At 36.7% G+C, this 23584-nt stretch overlaps 1 protein-coding gene across 4 annotated transcripts in view; it reads right to left on the reverse strand.

The window, feature by feature from the left end:
- The window catches only part of SCN2A (sodium voltage-gated channel alpha subunit 2), a 144594-nt gene that overhangs the window by 85303 nt on the left and 35707 nt on the right, over nucleotides 1-23584 (reverse strand). Inside the window, exons 2-4 of one of the 4 annotated variants that reach the window (XM_074399568.1) lie at nucleotides 16023-16066; nucleotides 11835-12152; nucleotides 10793-10911 (exon numbers count right to left, since the gene is read on the reverse strand). In XM_074399568.1, the coding sequence (XP_074255669.1) occupies nucleotides 10793-10911; nucleotides 11835-12101 (386 nt within the window). In that variant the 5' untranslated portion in view covers nucleotides 12102-12152; nucleotides 16023-16066. Of the gene's footprint in view, nucleotides 1-10792; nucleotides 10912-11834; nucleotides 12153-13828; nucleotides 13946-16022; nucleotides 16067-23584 lie in introns of those variants that run through there. The other 3 variants (XM_003921919.4, XM_074399570.1, XM_074399567.1) reach the window with 3 other exon arrangements.

The following is a 23584-nucleotide window of genomic DNA, read 5'->3' on the forward strand; positions in this document are numbered from 1 at the left end:
TACCTTTAGCAATTAAAAATATTAAATGCAAAGAAATTATTTCATTGATGAATAATTTATCAATTTAAAATTTCTTAAAGACAAACTCAACTGAACAATAAAACTGCAAATTCAGCATGTATGTAAACCCTGGCAAAAATTCAACAAGATAATTAAAGTAGTTAATTAAATGTATTATCACATCATTCTAAAAGTTACACTGGTAGAATGTCTTCTAATAAGGTCCTTTCTAAATGGAATATATAATCTACTGCAATTGCTCATACAATTCTGAATTATGAGAGAAGATGGCAGGTGTTAACACTGGCATTTCTGGGGTTTGTAACTAAGGCAAGATTATTTATTAAATTCCCTGAATCTCAATTGACTTGGTTATAAAGGTAAGAAAAAGGAATCATTTCACAAGATTGCTATGAAGATCAAATTCGTTAAACTATATAAATCTCCTGCAACTTAATGGTCCTAGTGTATAATAGATGTTCAATAAATTGCTTCCTGAATCATAAAGAACACAGTTTATTACAAATATTGGGTTGGTTTCACCCTATTCCACTTTGTCTTTGCAGGTACAGCCAAAGCCCTGCCCTTCCCTTTCCTTCATATTAAAAAGCAGCAAAAGACAACAAACAAACAAACAAAAAACAAACAACAAAAAAACCCCACAACTATTTAAGAAAATATTCAGTACTGTAATTACTTTCATATTTAGTGAAAAGCAAAATAAAGATTTAGTTGCAATTATGTAAAGCAGCACTCTTTATCAACGTGAATTTGGACACAATTATAAAAATCCCAGAAAGGAAATACATGTTCTTCTTATTTTTTTCTCACCCCTAATGTTTTTACCATAAATCATCACATTACTTACACATAACAAAATATCAACACTATTACAACTGGACAATGTGGTGTTGGTCTAGAAAGGAAGTTCATTTGCACCTAGTACTGGTTTTAGTCAAAATAATAATACAAATTATTTTTATTTTTAGTAGCAGTGTTGTAAGGCCCATGCTTAATTCTCAGTTTTTTCTTCCCCATGAAAACACTCTGAAGTAAATGATGTACATCAGCCACGTGAGGGCACTATAATCTAGAGAACACATGCACACAAAACACCATTTCAAAGAAACACTTCATTATTCTTTATTGCTAAAACAAACAAAAGATTATATTAAATTAAAAATGACTTGCTATTGGTATATAAAACTAGAGTATCGCCTGTGCCTGTTGGTCTGCTGGGCCCTTTTGGGGAAAATATTTAAATTTAAATAAATTTAAAATAACACGGGTTATTTCCTCAATAGGGCTCTATTCTAAATTTATGGTCACAAACCTCAGTGGTCCTCAACACTGTCGTGTATTTTCCCACTTGGCTCCATCTCCAACTCTCAGCAAAGAAAATCTCAAATATTCTCCACTTTCCTCCAGCTTCAAACCCTCTTCTTTCTTCCCTCTCCATTTCAATCTGATAACCTTTTCTACTTTACAGAGAAGAGACAGTATCACAATGCCCTGCCTCCACTTCCCACCCCCAAATCAACAAACTTCTCTACATTGAAACCAATCCTTTCCTCCTTCCTGTTATACTGGGGAAGTTTCCAATCCCTCCACCTGTATTCTGGACACCTCCCCACTTCCAGAAGACTTCAGCAATCGTCTCTCTATTTTCTTTTCTTTTCTTTGATACAGAGTCACACTCAATCTTGGCTCACTGCAACCTCCGCATTCTGGGTTCAAGAGATTCTCCTGCCTCAGCCTTCTGAGTAGCTGGGACTACACATGTGTGCCACTATACCTGGCTAATTTTTTATTTTTAGTAGGAAGAGGGTTTCACCATGTTGGCCAGGCTGGTCTCGAACTCCTGACCTCGGGTGATCTGTCCACATCAGCCTCCCAAATTGCTGGGATTACAGGTGTGAGCCACAGCACCAGCCTCTCTTTTCTCATCCTTAATGGCTTCCACCTTACTGGCCTTTTCTTATCAATACAAACTGACTTAAGTCTCAGTTGTCCTGGCATGGGGGGAATGAATAATTATCTCCTGTGACTCACAACCCTCTTGAACTACTTACAGCTCTATCTCCCTTTTCCATATCATGGCCAAACTTTTTGAAAGAGCTGCTTATCCTTCCTTTTCTTATATATCTATCACATCTTCAGCCTACTAGCTGTTCTTTCAAAAGATGACAACACCTTCATGTTTTGTCGCTAAAAATGAAAGGATAATCTGAGTTCCTATTTGACATGCTTTCTAAGCAGCATTCAACAAGGACAGTTCCTCCCCTTTACATAAATTCTCTTCCCTCTGCTTTCATGAGGTTCCACTTCCCTGTCCTCATCATGCCTCAGGGCACCAACTTCTCTGTATTCTTTGAAATGTGGCATTTTTCTTTTTGAAAAGAAAGACATACAATATCCAAGCTAGCTACCGCTCTTCTGCTCTCCTCATCCTAGTGTAGCCCATAAACAAACATTACTCAACAAACACAACCATATGTACCCACCATTCTCAGATACTGCTCTCCAGGTGAGATCTCTCTTCTGAATTCCACATACTCGATTGTTCATATGACATCTGTACTTACATATCTTATCAAACCTTCAGATTTTGAATTCTAAAGCTGAACTAGACATCTGTACTTACATATCTTATCAACACTTCAGATTTTGAATTCTAAAACTGAAGTATCTTTTTATCTACCTCTCCACTCCTGCTAACTACTTACTCCTTTGACATCTCTGTGTCTTATAAAATTACATGATATAGCCAGAGATCTATGAGAAATCTTAGATTTCTCTCTGTCCTTAAACATTCACATCTTATTTAGCACCAAATATTGTCAATTCTGTCTGCTATCTCTGGAGTCAGTGACTTTTTTCCACCCCCACATCACTGCATGGTCCAACTGTCCGTTAAAACTAGCATCAAGTCTAATAGTCCATCGAGGTTAATGCAGTCTCCTCTAAACTGATCTTTACGAATTCATGTTTGGCTCCATTTAATCCATTCTGCCTACTGTGCTAAAATGATCTATACAAATGTAATGTGAATCATTTTGGTAGCTTTCTATTACTCTCAGGATGATGATCAAATGCCTTAACATAGAGTCAAAACTCTGGGAGGTCTGACCCTGACTACCTCTCTAGTTTCAAGAATTCTTTTCTCTTCATTGCCCTATCCCCATTTGGATAATATTGTAATAAATTTAGGTTGTCAAATGTTATGAATGTTTTATATGCTGTTTCTGAAATTAGGGTCTTGCAAATGTCACCTCTTCTTTTTCTTTAGTATTCAGATTGACCTACTTAGGTCTACCAATTATATATCCCTGTAGTACTTATGCGATTCCTCTAATGACAAATTTTAATATTGATCTTCTCAAGTATTCTCAGCATCGTGAGGGCAGGAATCATGTCTATATTATTCACCATTATAGCCTTGCTATTTCACATCCTATCAGTTGACCTATTGCATGACATTAATTTTGCAATTCATCTGTTACTAAATGGAGTTTTCAAAAATAATTTTTGATACATTATTTAAAAAATAATAAAAATACAGCATAAAGTGTGTCTTCAGATATATTGTTGGCCAGGTGCCGTGGCTCATGCCTGTAATCTCAGCACTTTTGGAGGCCGAGGTGGGCAGATCACTTGAGGTTAGGAGTTCGAGACCAGCGTGGGCAACATGGTGAAACCCCATCTCTACTAAAAATATAAAAATTAGCCAGGTGCGGTGGCAGGTGCCTGTAATCCCAGTTACTGAAGAGACTGAGGAAGAAGAATTGCTTGAACCCAGGAGGTGGAGGTTGCAGTGAACCAAAATCACACCATTTCACTTCAGCCTGGGTGACAGAGTGAGATTCTGTGTGTATGTATATATTTTCGATAAGTTTCTACAATTTTTAAGGTAAAATATAGGATAAATGTAAGGTGAAAATTAACAGCCTTATGCGATTATGCTGCATAATGGATTCAGCAATGGTTTTATGACACCTAAAACTTACTCTTTATAATTTAGTTTTATATAATAAAGTAAATATATATTTAACATTAACAAACAAGGGAAATAATTATTTTCTAGTAAATCACAGATAATAAGTTGAAAACAGTCATTTTCCTCATTTAATGGCTATCATTTTAATAGAAGTATGCACTTAAGTTAAAAATTCTGACACAAAAATATAACAACTTTGCTTTTAATAGAAAAATAGTAAATAACTAGGGTCAAGTTTTTATGCTTGTGGTTTGATAGGTATTTCTAAATAGAAAGGTTTAAAATTCATTGTTTATTAATCATTGTTAATTTATTTTATCAGTCACATACTTTACAAATTCCTGGATTCTGGTGAGTGACTGAAATAGTTTCAGATGAACTTAAAAATACTCAAATACAAAAATATTTAATGTTGGTACGAATTTTACATTGGTGATACAATCCATCAAAAAGTATAGAAACTCCACGTCAAGTCAGATTTTAAAAGGATCAAATTAGTAGCAAAATGCATACATTCTTTATTATTTTTAAAATATGTAATCCAAGTCATAAATTAGAGTACCTTTTTCAAAAGAACAATGGGTCCTGGAACAATACGGCTTTAAGAGCTTTGCAATATAAAATGAAATAGAGGCAGATGAACCTTATGTATTGGGGGAAAAGATTTTTTTAATCTGTTAATTTATCTATGCCAGGTATAAACAAAAGTGGGTAAACCCATTGATCGATACTAACCTGCCAGTTGGCAAATGTTAAATATGTTCTATGTGTATGTGATTAATAAGTACTTCTTCAAGTTTTTACTGAAAGTTAAGTAGCCCTTGATATGGAGCCTGGATCACCGCAACACCAGCACGCCCACCCCTGTCTCCATGGAGGTAAGGTGAAGCATCACGAGATCTAGAGCAATGAACCATGGCTCAGATACATCCTTTACCAGCCATGTGGGCTTCAGCAGTTTGTTCAATTCTTTGAGGCACTGTTTGCTTACGTAAATGTGAATTATATTTTTCTTACAGTACACAATCATTATCCACTAAGACAATAATTATTAGTTTATTTTTATTACCATTAATAATTCGTCTATTGAATTACAGGGTATTTCTTTGTTATTCTACAGGAAGGAGAAGACATTATGCTCTGTTCAGAGATTTTGTAATGATCTGTAATATTCAGAGAAGATGCAGAAGAGTTTTGAACTTATACGTAAACTAGAAGTAGAAGACAGCCTGTTAGAGGTTTCCTAATGCAAAAATTGATAATTTGAAGCAGAATAGAATAGGTCTCTTTCTACATATCACTGCATATTTCTGAGCCAGCAGGAAAACTGAGCAAATGTCACTTATATAGTGTTAAATATTGGATTGTTTAATTTTAATATAAACAAACTCCTATTTGCCAGTAGATAACTAAGTGATAACATATGAGCACTGAAAACAAAAGAAAGAGAGATTGTTAAGTGGTGTCATCTGCTTTCACGTAAACTTGTATATTTCTTTTCTGTTCATGGAAAACCATGATATTTTATATCTCGGTATGGACACCATTTCATGAAATAGTAAGTAAGAGCAACTAAGAAGCATCTTTGAAATGCATAAAACAGGAGCACTGGCAATGTCCCAAGTATATTATATCTGAGGGTTTAAAAACCAGTTTTCTTCTGTTGGTTGGAAAACACAAAGAGCTGACAATCAGAAAGGCTGCTCTGAAGTTTTAGCTCTGCCACTGATAGAAAATGTAGCCTTAGAAAAAGACTAAATATCTCTGGGTTTTAATGAACTCATCTACAGAATGAGACAGGACTGACCACATTGTGTTTAGGTCAAATCTAAACTCTGGTGCTATATAATGATCTTGTTGGCAAAGTCAGAGAGTGATTCATATTAAGTTCTTTGTGCAATTCCTTAAGCAATATAAGAGTTACATTTTCATTACTCTTACAGCAGTTGCTGCTAGAATTTTAGCTATTATAAATAACAATAGAGGTCATAGATACTCTTTATTGAGTATCTACTAAGTATTAGCATGGGACCTTGTCATACATTTTATCATTCTTGATGTCTAAACTGTGATTATAATTTTACAGAGAGAGAAGCTGAGATTCGAAAGAATTGGAGTAACTTGGCCCAAGATCATATAGCTAAAAAGTAAATTTTAGAGATAGAGTTTGAATCTACAGTTTCTGATATGAAAACCTATGTTTTTTCATTTCCTATCATTTTCAAATGATAGGTAGTTCAGCATTACTTGTGTGATTTGAAGTGTCTCAGCTCTTTGGCACCCTAGTCCCACGTCATTACTTTAAATACCAACTATATACTGACAGCTCCCAACGTTGAAAACCTCCAGCCCAAAACGATTTTCTGAACTCCAGATTTGCACAGCCACCTAACTCCTCAACCCCCCAATCATGTGTAATAGAGTTCTCAAATATAATGTGTTCAAAACCAAGCTCTTGATCTTACCCACCAAACTGGTTCACTCAAGTTGCCCCAAGCTCAGTCAACACAACTCCATTTTTCTTTCTTGACCAGACTATATGCTTGGGATCATCCTTAGTCCCTCCCTTCCCCCTGTACTTCACAACTTCTTGTTCAGCAAATCCCGTCAGCTCTTTCTGCAAAATATCTCAACATTTGGTGACATTTTACCACCCTCATTGCTTCCACCATAGTCCAAGCCACCATGCTCTCTTGCCTTCATAATGACAGTCTGTACCAGTCCATGTCCCTGTTTCCACTCTTTCTCCTTATGCAGTCTATTGTCCATGAAGCAGCCAGAGTGATCTTTTAACGACGTGAGTCAGGTCATGACACCCTGCTGCTGAAAACCCTCCTGGAATCTCATCCAGAGTAAATGTGGTGTCCTCACGATGACCCACTGCATTTCGCCTACAACTTTGGTCACTGACCTTCTCCTACTGTTGCCATCTCCTCTTGCTTCTTGCCTTTTCCACTCTGCTCCAGCCACTTAGGTCTCCTTGCTGAGTCTTAAACATACTAGGTGCACTCCCACTTTCAGACTTTACTTTCATACTTGCTATTCTCCTTGAACTGACTACCCTAGATTTCCTACCCCTAGATTTCCAAGTCTCACTCCTTCGCTTCCTTTGGATCTCTGCTCAACTGGTACCTTTTCAGAAAGGATGTTACTGGCCATACAATCTCATGACCCTTTTTGCTCCTCCCCTTTACACTAATTTATTTTTCTTAGTAACAGTTATCACTAGCACTCATTTGATGTATTTATTTATTGTCTTTATTCTTCCAAACACACACTCACTCACATGATCGTAACTACATGAGGGCAAGAACTTCATTTGTTCAGTGTTGCATCCCAATACTTACAAGAATATCTACCACAGGGTAGATGCTCAGTAAGTATTTGCGAATGAACAAATGAGTAACAAATGCAAAACAAATTAGAAGACTGTGCATGTATTAAGTTAAAATAATAAAAGCTGACAGGACACACATTTAAAACCTTGGTAGGGAACTTCAGGAGCATAGATTATTTTTACCTTGTTTGATATCTAGAAAATAAAAGATGTTTTATTTAATTATCAAATAAGACACTGGGCACATCAAAAGAATTTTCAGTTTTCAAAATGCACCCTGGTAAAAATATCATAAGCATAACTTCACATTCTACCAAAATTAATTTTTAAAAAAGCTAATTTGATACACAATATCTCCTAGTAGATAACGGCCTTTGAGAAACAAGTCAAACTTTTTGTTGGAAATAAAGGTACTAGTCCAAGTTTAAAATACAAACTTCTTTAACATAAGTGGCTTTTTGTTGGTTGAAAAACTAGTGATAATAAATATACAATGATCTCCCAATTGTGCCCAAACCACCATGGCATCTCTCCAAGCATTTTTAACTTATGGTAAAGGACACTGCACTTGAAGTCAGAAAATCAGGATTTGAGTCTAGGGTTTGCATTATGCAGAATAAAGGACAAAATTATTGTGAAAATCAGTTTCTAACTACAGCATTTACATACCTCTACATTTACTAGGCTGTTTGATCAATTTTGCCAGCATCACCAAAACATGAAGGATTCATGTACTCTAGACTATTAGCCTCACTGCCTTTTCTTATATCTCTGCTCCAAGATGAGACATCTGAAATATAACATTTTAAGTTAGGAAATTAGAGACTTTAAAAAATCTAATTTTCTTCATTGGAAGACATTTGTGACTCTAAGCCATCTGCAAACTTCTCAGAGTCAACAGCTCAGCTTGGCATACTTTAATAGATCTACCTGGCTGGCTTCACATTTCAACCTGCATCATCTCAGGCCTCCAAAAGACTTCAGTCTTTGGAGGTAAATTCTTTCTCCCAATAAGCAAATACAGGCTCACAAATTCAAGTTGTATCTGGATATCTAGAGAGGACCTAGCACAAACTGTGTCCTTAGTGCTCAGATTCTCTGATCAGAATTTCTTAAACTACCCTTAACCTCTACCACTAGGATTCTCTTTTCCAGGGGAGTTTAAATTGGAATTCATAATCCCCTATGAATTTTTTTTTTCAAGTGGGGATAATAGTTTTCACAAGATTTTCCATGGTATAGCTACAAAAGTTTTTTTTTTTTTTTTTTTTTTTTTTTTTTTTTTTTTTCTCAGATGGAGTTTCACTTTTGTTACCCAGGCTGGGGTGCAATGGCACAACCTCGGCTCACCGCAACCTCCGCCTCTTGGGTTCAGGCAATTCTCCTGCCTCAGCCTCCTGAGTAGCTGGGATTACAGGCACGCACCACCATGCCCAGCTGATTTTTTGTATTTTTAATAGAGACGAGGTTTCACCATGTTGACCAGGATGGTCTCGATCTCTTGACCTCGTGACCCGCCTGCCTCGGCCTCCCAAAGTGCTGGGATTACAGGCTTGAGCCACCACGCCCAGCCTGCTACAAAAGTTTTAAAACAAAAATATGCTTTTGTGAAAAAGAAATACGTTGGATTTTCTTAATTCTATCTCATCATTCAGATGCAGAACAAGAAAGGTTTTTTCTGGTCCATTTAAACTTCTTTTTTCACTTGTTTTATAGCTCACTCTCTAATCTCTGACTTATTAGTCACTTATTTATTTAATTCATATTTCCCCAATGTCTACTAGGAACAGAAGTCTGACATTTTCACTTAATTTTATATATAATTACATTTGCATAAGGAAAATACAATTATTTTAAAATATAATAAATAGTTTATGCAGAGATTTATTCACTGCACAGATTATAAATTCTTGAAACATAGTAACAGGTCATAATTTATACTCATGAGACCCAAATGTAAATTCCAACTTTATTATCCATTCTTAATGCTAACTCAAAGACATCTTTTCTCCACATGCAACTGAATTCTCTTACTTGAAAAACAGAGATAAGAAAACATTATTGCTTAAGGTAATGCCAAGAAACTATTAAATCTTAAAACATGAAATATTAACAAATAAAAGATGTTGATATCCACTTAAACTTGGAAAGAGAAACACCCTAGAGGCTAAAAGGAGACTTTACAGAATGCCATGCTTCTAAAGACATCATTTGCCACATTGGCAGGCAAGTCTAGGGCCATGCTTTATATCCCCTCTACCCAGAAATGACATAAGCACCTTGTACCAGGCTTATCCCATTTCCTTAATTCCGTACTTAATTTAATTCCCTACCATATCAAGTTCAAATATTTTCTAGGCCTGCTAAAGGTTGGAGTTTTTATACTGCAAGGCTTAAAACCAGGCCCTGGGCTAACCAAGTCATGGAATGCCAAGCAACGATTATTTCTAAAGAAGAAATAACATGCTGTCCTAATCTGAGGCTTTGCTTAATTTCAGTTCTCCTGCCTTACCTCTGATTCCTGAAGCATATCACTCCACCTCCCATGACTTCTGTGTTCTTCCTGTAAATACCCCTGCCCAACACAGCTTCAGTCTTCCAAGCCTTTGCTTCATTGACATTCCCAAGACTGGCTGTGAACAAGACCATTGTTTCTGGCCTAGAATAAAACCTCTCATTTCCAACTACTCTATTTAATTTCAAGGAATCAGTTAAATTGCCATCTGTCACCAACATGTCATCAATCTCATTTTCGGAAAGTAGGTGCTTCAATAAGGAGAATAAAAATAAAATGAGGATGTATATGGATAGATAGACATTAATCCTTTGGAGAGGGATAATTGTACCAAAACCTGGGACTTAAACAAAACATAGGAACAAGTGACAAAAAGAAAAAGAAAATAGAAAATCAATAAGAAGGCTGTTGAGAAACAAATTTGGAAAAATATTTGAAAGTTTGTTATACCTGCAGACACAATTGTAAACACTAACTCAAAACTTTGAATGCTAAAATAGCAGAAAGTCACAAAATTCAAACCAAAAATACACAAAATTGTAATTCAGATTATGTATATTTATTTTCCAAATGTAAAAGCAATAAAGAAAATTAGTTCATGGAGTTTACTCCTTTACCTAACATTGTAAATGGAAGACCTACGAGAGGAGAGCCTGGTAACATGGTCAAAATTAATGAAAAAGACTTAGATGTAGGAAGCAATGCATAAGGGAGAAGAAAAAGCAAGAAAGAATAGTAGTGAGTTGGGCAGGAGGGACATACTTAGACTATGGGGTAAAATAATTCACTTACCTGTGATCCCATTTTGCAACATGCTAACTGTTGAGGAAAGAAAAAGCAAGAACACATGCCATTGCCAAACACAGATATTTTGGAAGATGTGAAGCTCAATAACTTGGTCAAAGAAGAAAGTCGTATTAAGAACCGATTTGAAAAAGGATATGAATGTACCAAAATCTTAATAGCTAATTTTCTAATAGGGTTGAAAGGAGTTAAAATGTAAAGGGCAGGGGTGGCACTGAATCGAGAGATTGCTTTCCCTTTATTCAATACTATAAACGTCTGAAAAAGAAAACACAACATATAAAACAGAATTTAGAATAGATATTAAAAATATTTTAAGAGAAAAGTAAAACTGTTATTTATAAATATTGTCCTGTAAAATAGTGTATAACATACTAATTACAAGCATATAACATGAAGATAGATTTTTTTTCTGAGCACTATAAACTTTGCTAAATTTCATAAGCGACACGAGGATTAGGAAGAAAATTTATGGTTAATGCCATCGGAATTCTTAGCATCTTTATCAAGTTTTAATGTTTGTATTTTAAAGCTGCATTTCTAATTCACATAAATCACAAAATTGAGGCTCTGATTACTTTTCCAGTTAGATAATTTTCTCATGAGATCTTCAAGGTTTCCCAGGTGTGTTCTTTGCTCAGAATCTTATTTGGCACCTATAATTCACCTGCTATTATTTCTTCTGTGGAGATCAATAGAAAGGAGAAAATATGGTATAAAGGAGTAATTAAACCCACTTAAGATCAAAGTGACTTATAGAGATCTAGAGACTACAAAGAGGAATTTAGATCTTACTCCTGCAAATAAAAAAAAATCAAATTTAAATATCTTCCTAGTTTACAGTTTTTGCTTCTCAATATTATTAGGGAATCAAGGTTAATTACACTTGGCTTAAGAATATAATTTGTATTCAAGAAGGTGAATAGGCTTTTGTCCTTTCTTAATTTCCACGCTGGAGGGTGCCTTGCCAGTTCTCTGCCTGTCTCACAAATGCAGGTTCAAACGAGTGTTTCCAAAAGACTTCTAGGATCATTGGTCCATTACACGGTCAGGCCCATCCAGCATCTTAGTGATACTTTTAGACAAAGGGGAGAAGGCAAGCCTTCTTCACCATCATCCCTGGGACTAGCCCAGAATCAGTTAGTAAATAGGCAGTAAAGGCAACTTGACTAAGAACTCACTTTCTTATTGATATAGTAGGGGTCCAGATCCTCCAGGGGCACTGACACCATTTCTGGAGGAATGTCTCCATAGATAAATGGAAGGGATTTTCCTGCTTCCAAGTCACTGTTTGGCTTTGGGCCATTTTCATCATCCTCATCCTTGCGTTCCTGTTTGGGTCTCTTTGCTTTCTCTTCTGCAATGCGTTGTTCAATAGCAGCAAGGGATTCCCTGGTAAAGAAGCGGAAGCTGTCAGGTCCTGGCGGTACCAGCACTGACTGTGCCATCTTTTCATCCTGCTCCTTTAATCACTGTTTAGCTCCTTGCATAAGAAAGTGCTACAGAAACAGGGAGGGAAAAAAGCAATGGGCATTAGAATAAAAGGTGATTGTGGCAGTTACATGACACCGAGCACTGAAATACAACATAGAAACCCAGATAGCTATAATATTTTCAAAGGAAGCTGTATTTGGCATTCAGAGAATCTCATATATGCATTCATTTGCTCGCATGGAGATCTATCTTTCACATTCAGTAGGTGTCTATGAGGTAATCTAATCTCCCACTCCCAAAATGTTTTAAGTGATTGTGCTACTTGTGGGAAAATATGCAATTCAGAGCTCAGAAATGGAGGATACTGGTTTGTGCCTGCTGTTTCACTTGTGTGAATATTTTGGCAGCCATCTTTTTCAGCATTCTTTCTAAAAAAAAAAGAAAGAAAGAAAGAAAAAATAGCAGAGATCCAAAACAAGAGATGAAACATCACTCTAAATTGTCGAACCTGGGCTTAGGATCTTGCACGTATCTCCCCCTGTCTTTCCACGTGCCCTTTGGCTCACTGTATCACATTTAAGAGTTTATTCCAAATCAATTCACCGGGTAAAAAGCTCTGGAAATCCTAAAATGCCAGGCTATGGAAACATAGGTAGATTCTGCTTGAAAGAAAGGGAGTGGGGAGGAGCAGAAGATGCCTGGTTGTGTTTGGAACTGCTCGGAAGCTGCACAGGAAGGGACCCAGCTCCTGCCAAACCGGGCAGGAAGTCATCCACATCAGAGGTCTGTGGCTCGAACCCCCTGGCTTAGCAACCTGCTGCTAGCTAGTGTAATTGCTTCTTAAATTAACACATTTGCAGTACCTTAGGAAATACTGTAGAGGTAGCCCATTTCCTCAAATAATGCCCATTCCACAAAAATCTAGCATCACAGTCTCAGTGTCCACACTGGAATTTGGACTTGAGAAAAAAATAGTAGGTTTATCACAGTTTACCTTTTCAAACAAACTCTTATTATACGAGTCTTTACAATAACATAAATAGATTTTTACTGGTATTCAAGTAATATTTCACTAAAGTAGATAACTCAAAAAAGCACATCAGTCATTTCAAATTTACCTTTGAACCAGTGGCAGAAGTTTCTGTGCTATTTGAAATAATACAATCAACATCTCGACTCCTAAATGCCACATGTAAAAATCACTTAATCTATTTTTTCCGTCTTTTCAAAAATAAAAATCAATCTATTTCAACCCCACACTCTAGAAGCCAGAGTTGCCATTTAAATATATGAAATGCATTTCCTAAGAGTGAAATGTGTTATGCAGCTCACTTCTGCAGCACACACCGGATAAAACAGAGGGAAACCTAAAATAACAAAAGCCACTGAACAGTTTTATTTAAAAAAAAAAAAAATGTTGAAGTAGACCAGGACCTTTCAGCCACCAGCTAGCAGACTCCCCTCCCCAGTACTACAGTGCCTCCAAAACATTCCTCATTTTTCTCACCTATCCCTAGAGACCCTCACACCTAGCGACAGACATAGGCATGAAGATGGTCCTTGCACACAGGGAAGGAAACTGCCATGCCTGGATGCTCTAATAGAAGAGACATGCTAAAACATGCAGCCAGCAGCTTCAAAATGAAAGTGGTCCCTCTGCAGATTTCCCCAAGGATTCTACTACTGTAAAGGTAGAGAAGCATCACAGAGAATAAGCATAACAAGAACATTAAAACATTACCCCTGTAGAATCTTTTACACTCAGAGTTTAGGATTGATAAGCTGGCACCAAGAAGACTGCAGCTAAAATTCCATCATGCTTAAAAAAAAAAAAAATTCTTTTCTTTTTTTTTTTTTTTTTTTAAAATTCTCCTTCAAAGACCACACCTAACTTCCTGTTAAAGGATTCTGGTAACTGAAGTAAGGACAGGCATTTCCTGTACAGGGACTACAAAATGGTATTATTGTAACTACCACTAGAGGGCGGGAAACTGTGAAGAGAAACACCTTCACAGCGTACACACAGACATGTCTGCAGCAGCCCAAAGCTTTCAATTGTGGAGCTGATCTTCCCAGAGGCTTTTCTTGAAGTCAAACATTAAAACTTTGCTGATTTTAAGTGTTAATTTTATTAACTGATAATGCTTCTCCTCATGCTTTTTATTAGCTATGTAAAAAAGTCATTCAATCAATATAAAGCATTTAAATTAAAAGTGAAAAGAAAGTACAGCAGTGCACTGCCTAATGACATGTTTAGTCGATGACAGACCGACCACATATACCAGTGACAGACCACATATACAACAGTGGTCATATAAGATTATAATGCCATATTTTTTACTATATCTTGTCTATGTTTAGATGTGTTGAGATACACAAATACTATTGTCTTACAATCACCTATAGTATTCAGTACAGTACCATGCAGTATAGATTTGTAGCCTAGAGACAATAAGCTATACCATGGAGCCTTGTTGTGTAATAGGCTCTACCATCTAGGTTTTATGTACACCCTATGAGGTACACAAAACGACAAAAATCACCTAATGACGTATTTCTTGGAAATATATCTTGGTACTTAAGCAAAGCACGACTCTAAACAAGGAAGGTTAAAAATAAAAACTCATATTACACAGCAATTAAACCTTACCATATGTAAGGGGTAAAAATAAAAATTCATATTAAACAGCAATTACAGTATGTAGGTTTGTAGCCTAGAAAATACAAACATACAGTAGGATTTGATATTAGCCTCAGCCCCAGAGAATCTGAAATCCAATATAGTCTTTGCTAATTCAATGAAGAGATGGCCTATGCCACACAAGTTAACTCTCTCTAGAAAAAATATTAACTCAATGAGACACCAATCTTTTTTATCTCTGATTTAAGTCACTAAAAACAACCAGAAAAAAAAATTGATAAGCCAGTGATATCCTAAATACTAGGTTTTCAATAATATCCTAGTGAAGATTTGAGGACTTACTAAGTGCCAGTCACAGCTCAGATGTTTGCACTGTATTATTTCATCATCCACACACCCCTATTGGATAATGTTTCTGTTATGCTTATTTGCAAACTGAAGTAAGGAGGTACACTGAGATTAGGAAAAGTCCAAGATCATACAGGCAGGATTCAAACTCAAAATTGATAGAAAAAATCTGTGATCATCACTCAGTCATAAAAAGAAGCTGGACGTGGTGGTGCACGCCTGTAATCCTAGCAATTTGGGAGGCAGAGGTGGGCAGATCACCTCAGGTCAGGAGTTCGAGACTAGCCTGACCAACATGGAGAAACCCCGTCTCAACTAAAAATACAAAATTAGCTGGGCATAGTGGTGCATGCCTGTAATTCCAGCTACTCAGAAGGCTGAGGCAGGAGAATCGCTTGAACCCAGGAGGTGAAGGTTGCAGTGAGCCGAGATCATGCCATTACACTCCAGCCGGGGCAACAAGAGTGAAACTCCACCTCAAAAAAAAAAAAAAAGAAAGAAAACAGGCACTGGCCCCAACTATAATTAGAAACAGTTTTAATTGTTCAATCAATATATTTCATATTTTCTGGCTTCACCATTTTCATTGGAAAATGTATTTGTTGGGAAGAAACAGAAAACCAAATATCACATGTTCAAATTTATAAGTGGGAGCTAAACATTGGGTACACATGGACATAAATATGGGCACAAGAGACACTGTGGACTATAAAAAGGTACAGGTGGGAGGCAAGTGTTGAAAGACTACCTATTGGGTACTATGCTTGCTACCTGGGTGGTGGGTTCAATCATGCCCCAAACTTCGGCATCACGCAACAAATCATCATAACAAACTGCACGGGTACCACCCTGACTCTAAAATAAAACAGTTGGGGGAAAAAAAAGAAAATGTATTTGCTGGAAATGAGCAAGGGGAAGATGCAGCCAAAAAGAATATTTTACTCACTTTAGCAGATAACTTTTGATTGTAAGAGAAAAAGATGTCTCGAACTAGTTGAAGTATAAAAGAAAGAAAGAAAGCAGTTTATTAGTTCATGGTTTCTCCAGGGCTTATCTTAGGCATGTGATGATTCTGGAACTCAGCTGATGTTACCAGCTCATAGTTATGCTATATCCTTTGGTTCTGACTTTCGTAGCAATAGGTTTCCTAAAGATTCTTCCCTTATTGTAGTAAGATACTGTAGAAGCTCTAGCCTCCCAACCTTCCAGATCTAAATTCAGTGGGAAGAAGGACTTGGAAAAACTCTCATTGCATCTCACCGTCTCCTGGTGAGTCACATGTCCATCCTTAAGTAATTACTCTGTCCACGGTAAAATCATGCTTTGATTGGCCTCTCCTAAGTTACATGCTCTACCTTTGAAACACAGAATTCTCACTTGAAACCTATAAGTAGTCAGGTTCATAGTTGTGGTACAAAAGCATTTCTCAAAAGTGGAGTTGGAGCTGGGAAGGTCACTCTTGCTTATAATCCCAGCATTTTGGGAGATCAGGGTAGGAGGATCCCTTGAGACCAGGCATTTGAGGCTGCAGTGAAATATGATCACATCATGGCACTCCAGCCAGACAGAAAAAAAAGAAAAAGAAAGAAAGAAAAAAAAGAAAGAAAGAAAAAGAAAGAAAGAAAGAAAGAAAGAAAGAAAGAAAGAAAGAAAGAAAGAAAGAAAGAGGGAGGGAGGGAAGGAAGGAAAAGAAGGGAGGAAAGAAGGAGGGAGGGAGGGAAGGAAAAGAGAGAGAGACAAACAGTGGGTGGGAAGAGGGAAGAGGGAGGGGAATGGGGGAGAGAGAGGGAGAGAGAGAGGGAAAGAGAGGGCAAGAAACAGAAGAGAGAGAGAAATACAAGGCTGAGCACTGTGGTTCACACCTGTAATCCCAGCACTTTGGGAGGCCAAGGTGGGTGGGTTGCTTGAGGCCAGCAGATCAAGATCACCCTGACCAACATGACGAAACCCCATTTCTACCAAAAATACAAAATATTAGCCAGGCATGGTGGCAGGGGCCTGTAATCCCAGCTACTTGGGAGGCTGAGGCAGGAGACTTGCTTGAACCTGGGAGGCAAAATTTGCAGTGAGCCAAGATCTTACCACAGCACTCTAAACTGATTGAGACTCAGTCAAAAACAAAAGCAAAAATACCAAAAAAAAAAAAAAAAAAAAACTAGAAGATTACAAAGGAACAGAGTTGACTTACTATTACTGAAATAAGGGGAAAATTAATGCTGGACAGGAAGAACGAACAAATGCATGCTCTAGTCACATACTCATCATATTTGCAGCACCTCCATATATGGACAGTAACATCAGTATCGGGATATATATATATACAGTATATCTTCCGTGTGTACCAACTTCCATGTATACTGGTCAGGCAAGATTCTTAGAAGATTCCTTCCTCACAGTAAGTTATCCTACTGCAATCAAGCACACAATATTTCCTAAATCTCTATGATGAGCATCAGCTTCAATTATCAAATCAATATACAGGTCTTACTTAGCAATATACCAACTTGTCATACAAATGATTCTAATTCAAAATAAATTGAAGAATTAAAAAATTATGAAATAATTTACCAAACATATTTTTTGGGAGGAGATTAGTCATAATAAGAACACATATGTCTACTTTAAAAAGAAAATCATCCGGACCTGGTGGCTCACACCTGTAATCCCAGCACTTTGAGAGGCCAGGTTGGGGTGGGGGCAGATCACGAGGTCACAATATCAAGACCATCCCGGTCAATGTGATGAAACCCCATTTCTACTAAAAATACAAAATTAGCTGGGCATGGTGGTGCATGCCTACCGGTCCCAACCACTCGGGAGGCTGAGGCAGGAGAATTGCTTAAACCTGAGAGGCAGAGGATGCAGTGAGCTGAGATGACTGAGATTGTGCCGTTGCACTCCAGCCCAGCCTGGGAAACAGAGACTTGGCCTCAAAAAAAAAAAAATAAATAAATAAAAAGTAAAAATAAAAAAATCTACACATAGTACCTACTTTTGTCAAGCACTATTTTAAGAGCTATGAAACCATAAAATCCTTACAGTAACATAATGAAGTAGATACTGTAATCATCTCCATTTAAAACATGAGGAAGAAGTAAAAAATGGAACAGAGGATACTGGAGAGGAAGTAAAGAAAGAAGTAAAAAATGGAGAGGATGGGGGAGATTTGTTAAAGGATACAAAATTACAGCTAGACAGGAAAAATAAGTTATAGCTTCTATACCACTATAGAATGACTAGTTAACAAGATTATAGAATCTCAAATTGGTAGGAGGAGGACAGTGAATATTCCCAGTATGAAGAAATGCTAAATGTTTGAGACGATGAATACGCTAATAACCCTGATCTGGTTAGTATATGTACCCTATGAATACGTACAACTATTGTCAATTTAAAAAAAAAATAAACATGAAGAAACAGAGGCATCAACAAATTCAGTAGTTTAAAATGTAAATAAGTTCTCACAACTGGAAAGAGTACGGTCAGATGTGGAACTCATGCCTGCTGGCTGCAGATTCCACGTTTCTAACAATTCTACAATGCTTAAGACATTTTCTGGAATTATTCACTGTCAGAAATATACCAAGATATGTGCATTTTCCTTAACATTATATTAGTTACAGGGTCACCTCTTTTTCTCCCATTGATTCTAGCCAGTGAGTGTGTCTTGGAATATTTATAAGGGTGAACACAAAATGTTTTACCAAAACATGTAAGACAACACATTAACAACACCTGAATATTTTTTCATATCAAAGAGACTTTTGTGCAATGTAGAGTTGAGTGAAGAATTATAGTCTGTTTCTCATTTCCCAGGATAAGGTTTTCAGAAATCATATACATTAGTTTTTCTTCCATTTGTTCTGACCTTTGTTATCATCACATCATATTGATATTTTATGAGAACTTTATATGACATATATTACCTGAAGGTTTTAAATTTCATTCAGTTGTACTACTTTTCAGACAGAAGATTTTGTGTTATGACTTTTAAGGCCAAACACTATATTTGGAAGACCCATGAATAATGAGAAAGGCAAACAATAACACCTGAAGTAGTCAGAAAATAAAAAATGCTAAGAATTGAGCTTCTAAATTCTGATATTTCTATAATGTTTTCCTTTCAATACTCTTTTCTTTCAGTTTTCTCATTTATACAAGAAGAATATATTCTTTCTAAATCAATATTTAAAAATCATATTATTACACAGTACATCAGAAAAAAAATTACATGAAAGATGAGACAATTAAAAAAAAAGGTTATGTTGTAATAAACATTGTACCACAAGTTTTTTCTACAAAGATCCACATTTATAACAAATGCTCTAGAAATACATTTATACTAAGAAAATGGCTTATTGAATTTCAAAGATAACAACATAATTTTATATTCATTTATATTACAATTAATGGTGGTGGATAACTGTTCAAAACTTTAAAAAATTGTACCCAAGAATTAAGAAAGCTGAGAAACACTAAGGAAATAAATTTTTTTTCTGGAAGTGATCTTCTAAGTTCTGCTTTACAATTGTAGTTTTTTAATGTTCTTTATGATGTAAACATAAATTAAGTTTATGTAAATGTAAACATAAACTAAGATCTGATGAATATTATTTTAAGGCTTATTTTTTGGGTTTTCTAGCTTTCTTATTCCATAGGTTCAAGTCTATTTTCTTATCAACATTTTCATATTTACTTGCTGTTATATATATATGCACACACACATACACACATATTTATACACACAAATATATACATATATATATGACATACACATGTATATGTGTATGTATCCTTCTTTCTTTAACCTGAATCCACTAGCTCATTTCTGTAATTAACAATTTCCATAAGGGGGAGAAAATTCTAAGCAACCAGACTTACGTATTTTTCTGCTGTAGAGTATAGACAGAGAATAGTAGAACATGGAAAACTGAAGTTCATCATGTACTGGTCAGAAAAGCTGTTTTTTTTTTTTTTTTTTTTTTTTTTAATGCTAGGTTTAGCTCCAATATAAAACTAACTTATTTTTTATAGTTTATTTTTATATTAGGTGCATTGAGCAATATCCTTTTTTCTCTTTATTGAAATAAACAAATTACTTGGAAACTACTTTAAATAGAAAAAAAAAGTCTATCAAAAAGCATCAGGTGGAAAATGAGTTGCTAATAAAACCTAATTTTATGTAACAAAAGTCTAAAAGACCATAAAAGAGAAATAGCACCACTGTCATTTGAACAATGGCTATTTACTTACATTTCTTGTCATTGTTAATCACTGAATATGGATTTTTCTCTGAATTCCACACAAAGCATCCATTACACAACAATTTTGTTACCAAATACTTGCTTTTTACACACATTTTAGTATAAGCTACCACCAGACACAAATTAATCAAATGCATCAGGGGTTGAACAATCTCAGTGAGTGACACATATTTTGCAAACTTCTGTCAAACAAAAAGATGGAATAGATTGTGCACAAAGCAAATGAGGGAGAGTTAAGTCATAATATATTTTAAATATTAATAATTCAGACATGGTACTGTATATTCTGTAAAAAAGAAATTAACAGTAACACACTATTACATTTTATCTCTTAAGAGATTAATGTACTGAGAAAATAATCAGAGGACTGGAGAGCTGTGGACAGCAGATGCCAAAAACACCCTGGCTTTGCAGAACGCAAGGGCACAACAGTCTTCCCTGATTACTCCCTTTGCCAGAGAGCCACAAAGATCTTGCAGTGTGCTCACCTGCCTGCTGTACTTGCAACTCCAAGCTGCAAAGTTTATGGACCCAAAGGGATGTCCCCAGTAGGCAAGGGGAGCAGAGAAGAGAAACAATGTTAGAGTAGATAGTTAGACAGACATGAGCAAGGCAGGAGAAACCCCTCCCTCCGGAATGTCAGGCAACCATCAGGTGATGGTCAGGTGGTTAATAAACTTGTCTTTCTAAAACAATAACTAGTCAAAGCCAGCACCAGGGAAAGACAGTCCCCCAATGGATAAAAAATACCCGAAGCTGGTGATCAGCAGCTTCCTTATAAGGTCTCAGGAATTGGGTGAGTGGTCTCAGGCATGCACACTAAGAGGCAAAATGGCAGAGTTTAACTGGTATATGATCTTCCTCAGGAACATTCTCCTGGTAAAGGAAAAATTCCTCAGGTGAACAGTGTTTACACAACTTCAGTAAACACACTGCACATGTCACCCCTCCCAAGTGCTGGCAGACCACTGCGCGTGTGTACACCTTGCTCCAAATGAAAACTAAGAGAAGAGAAACACAAACCCCGGAACCAGGCCATCATATAAAACCTCAAGTCAAGGGCCAAACAAGGCACTTGGATCTCTCAAGTTGCCAAGTTGGCCTTCTTCCAATTATACTTTACTTTCTTTTGCTCCTGCTCTAAAACTTTTAAATAAACTCTTACTCCTACTCTAAAACTTGCCCTGGTCTCTCCCTCTGCCTTCAACCTACTTCTTCCCCTCAGCCAAATTCCTTCCTCCGAGGAGGCAAAGATCGCGTTTGCTGCAGACCTTTGTGAATTCACCACCGGTAGCATGTTAAATGTAAAACTCAAGGATAGTGAAATGGGAAACAACCTCCATTCAGATCCCAGACATGGGAACAAGTCTCCAAAAGTAGTTGTTAGATGAAAAAATTGGACACACCTCATTTCCCAAAAAAAGCATAATAAACAGAAATTTCGGGGATAATTGGAAAAAATCCCAGAGGAATGCTCAGTGAAAACAGAGCTCTTCAATCCAAAAATCTCAGGGCTGAAATACGCCCTGTATTCATCCAGGCAACAATGCCTCTTGCTTTTTAGCAAGGATGCAGTTGGTCAATGCCACCAAATGGCTTTACAGAACTACCTTTAGAACTGTCCTTGTGGGCCAAAGTCTAGACCTGTGAGGTCGCAAGCAACCTTGTAAGGCCTGTGATGACACCAGGTCTCAAAGGTTCTGAGGTTTGGCCCTTCCTTCCAACATGCAATATCAAAGAACATATGATCTCCTGGTGTGCTACATTTGATATTTTGAATATGGAAGTAAATTTTAAATACTCTTTAGGCATTAACTTATTACAAAATTCCCTACCAAGATTTCACATTAGCTTAAAATTCAATTCAGTCTACATTTCTCCACCTCAGCATATTACCCAACACTTTCTCCAGCGATCAGTGTTACCTGCATGCACACAGTGAGCGCCATGGTCAGCATCCTTGTTTACCAGGTGAACCAACTGCATGTTAACATTGTTCTGCTGCCCAGTAAAAGCTCCTAACTCAAACTCTCCAGAAAAGGAGTGAAACTCTGCAAAGTGCACTTTAAAAAGAGGTACTTTATGCTCATAAAAAGAAAGTAGCGAGTCCTCTAAGAATAATAAAAGGGAGTATTTTATATTTAGGCACAAGATTTGGAGTGCAGAGTTCGGATAACGCTCTGCTGGTTCAGGTTGTTAAAACTCTTCTTGCTCCTCCTGTGGGCTCCTTCATCGGGTATCACGAAGTCTTCATCTGTGGCATGGAGAATGTCTAGATTCCTGTGCAATACAGGGTCCTTGTGCCTCCTTGTTCTGCTGGCAAGTAAATTCATTGTTCCTTAGCTTTCTGTAGTATAAATCTCTTTCTCCAAGGCTTCAATGTAAGTTTCAACACACTGACCTGCTAGCATCAATTTGACCCTGCTGCACTCCTACTGACCACATTAAGATTCTTTTGTACCATCCTGGGGCCAGCCTTAGAAGCCGCAGTTATTTTTTGTGGAAATGGTCCTTTGCGAGCTGGATTGCTGGAGCTGAGAGGTTTCTTTGGTTTATTCAGAGCTGGAGCAACAATAGAGAGAGCCACTTCAACTTCTTGACCTTGTCCAGCAGCCAAAGGGTTACAGGCTTTTTCATCGTAGTTTGTACTTCTGGAACTACTGAATGAATTCAGTTGTCCTGAAACTTTCCTTTTACTAATTGAAATTAGTTTGTCAGCACCCATTCTCTTAAAAATACTGCTTGTAGTATTTCAAAGTTCTAAATGTATTCATGGAATTTCACATTCTTCAAGGCAATGGAGCCAGGGGAAAGAGTGTCCATAAACTGACAATAAGCAGCCCCTGAGCACAATTTTTTTTTTATCTTTGTCAAATTCAACTTCAGGAGACTCATTGATCCAAGCCAGCATGTCATGTAGAATTAGATTGTCACTGGCGAACTGATGTCAAGTATATATTCACTGTCATCTTTGGCTCCTGATGGAACAGTCTACTGCCCACGCCCAGGCCTAGTTCCATCTTCATCTTGTTCAAATTGCTTGACAAATTTTAAAGTATAGATATTCCATTAAATGATTTTTATCTAAGACACATTTTGCTTTTCTTTAACAGGAATGCATACCAGTCTTACTATGATGACCTCTGGCAAATATAATTCACTGTATAGACAATCACTTTACATCTAACTTTACTGGGAAAAATAAGTTAACTATATAAAAGAAATATACCTATATTTTAATGTA

This window comes from Saimiri boliviensis, chromosome 5, assembly GCF_048565385.1.
Source record: "Saimiri boliviensis isolate mSaiBol1 chromosome 5, mSaiBol1.pri, whole genome shotgun sequence".
Classification (NCBI taxonomy): domain Eukaryota; kingdom Metazoa; phylum Chordata; class Mammalia; order Primates; family Cebidae; genus Saimiri; species Saimiri boliviensis.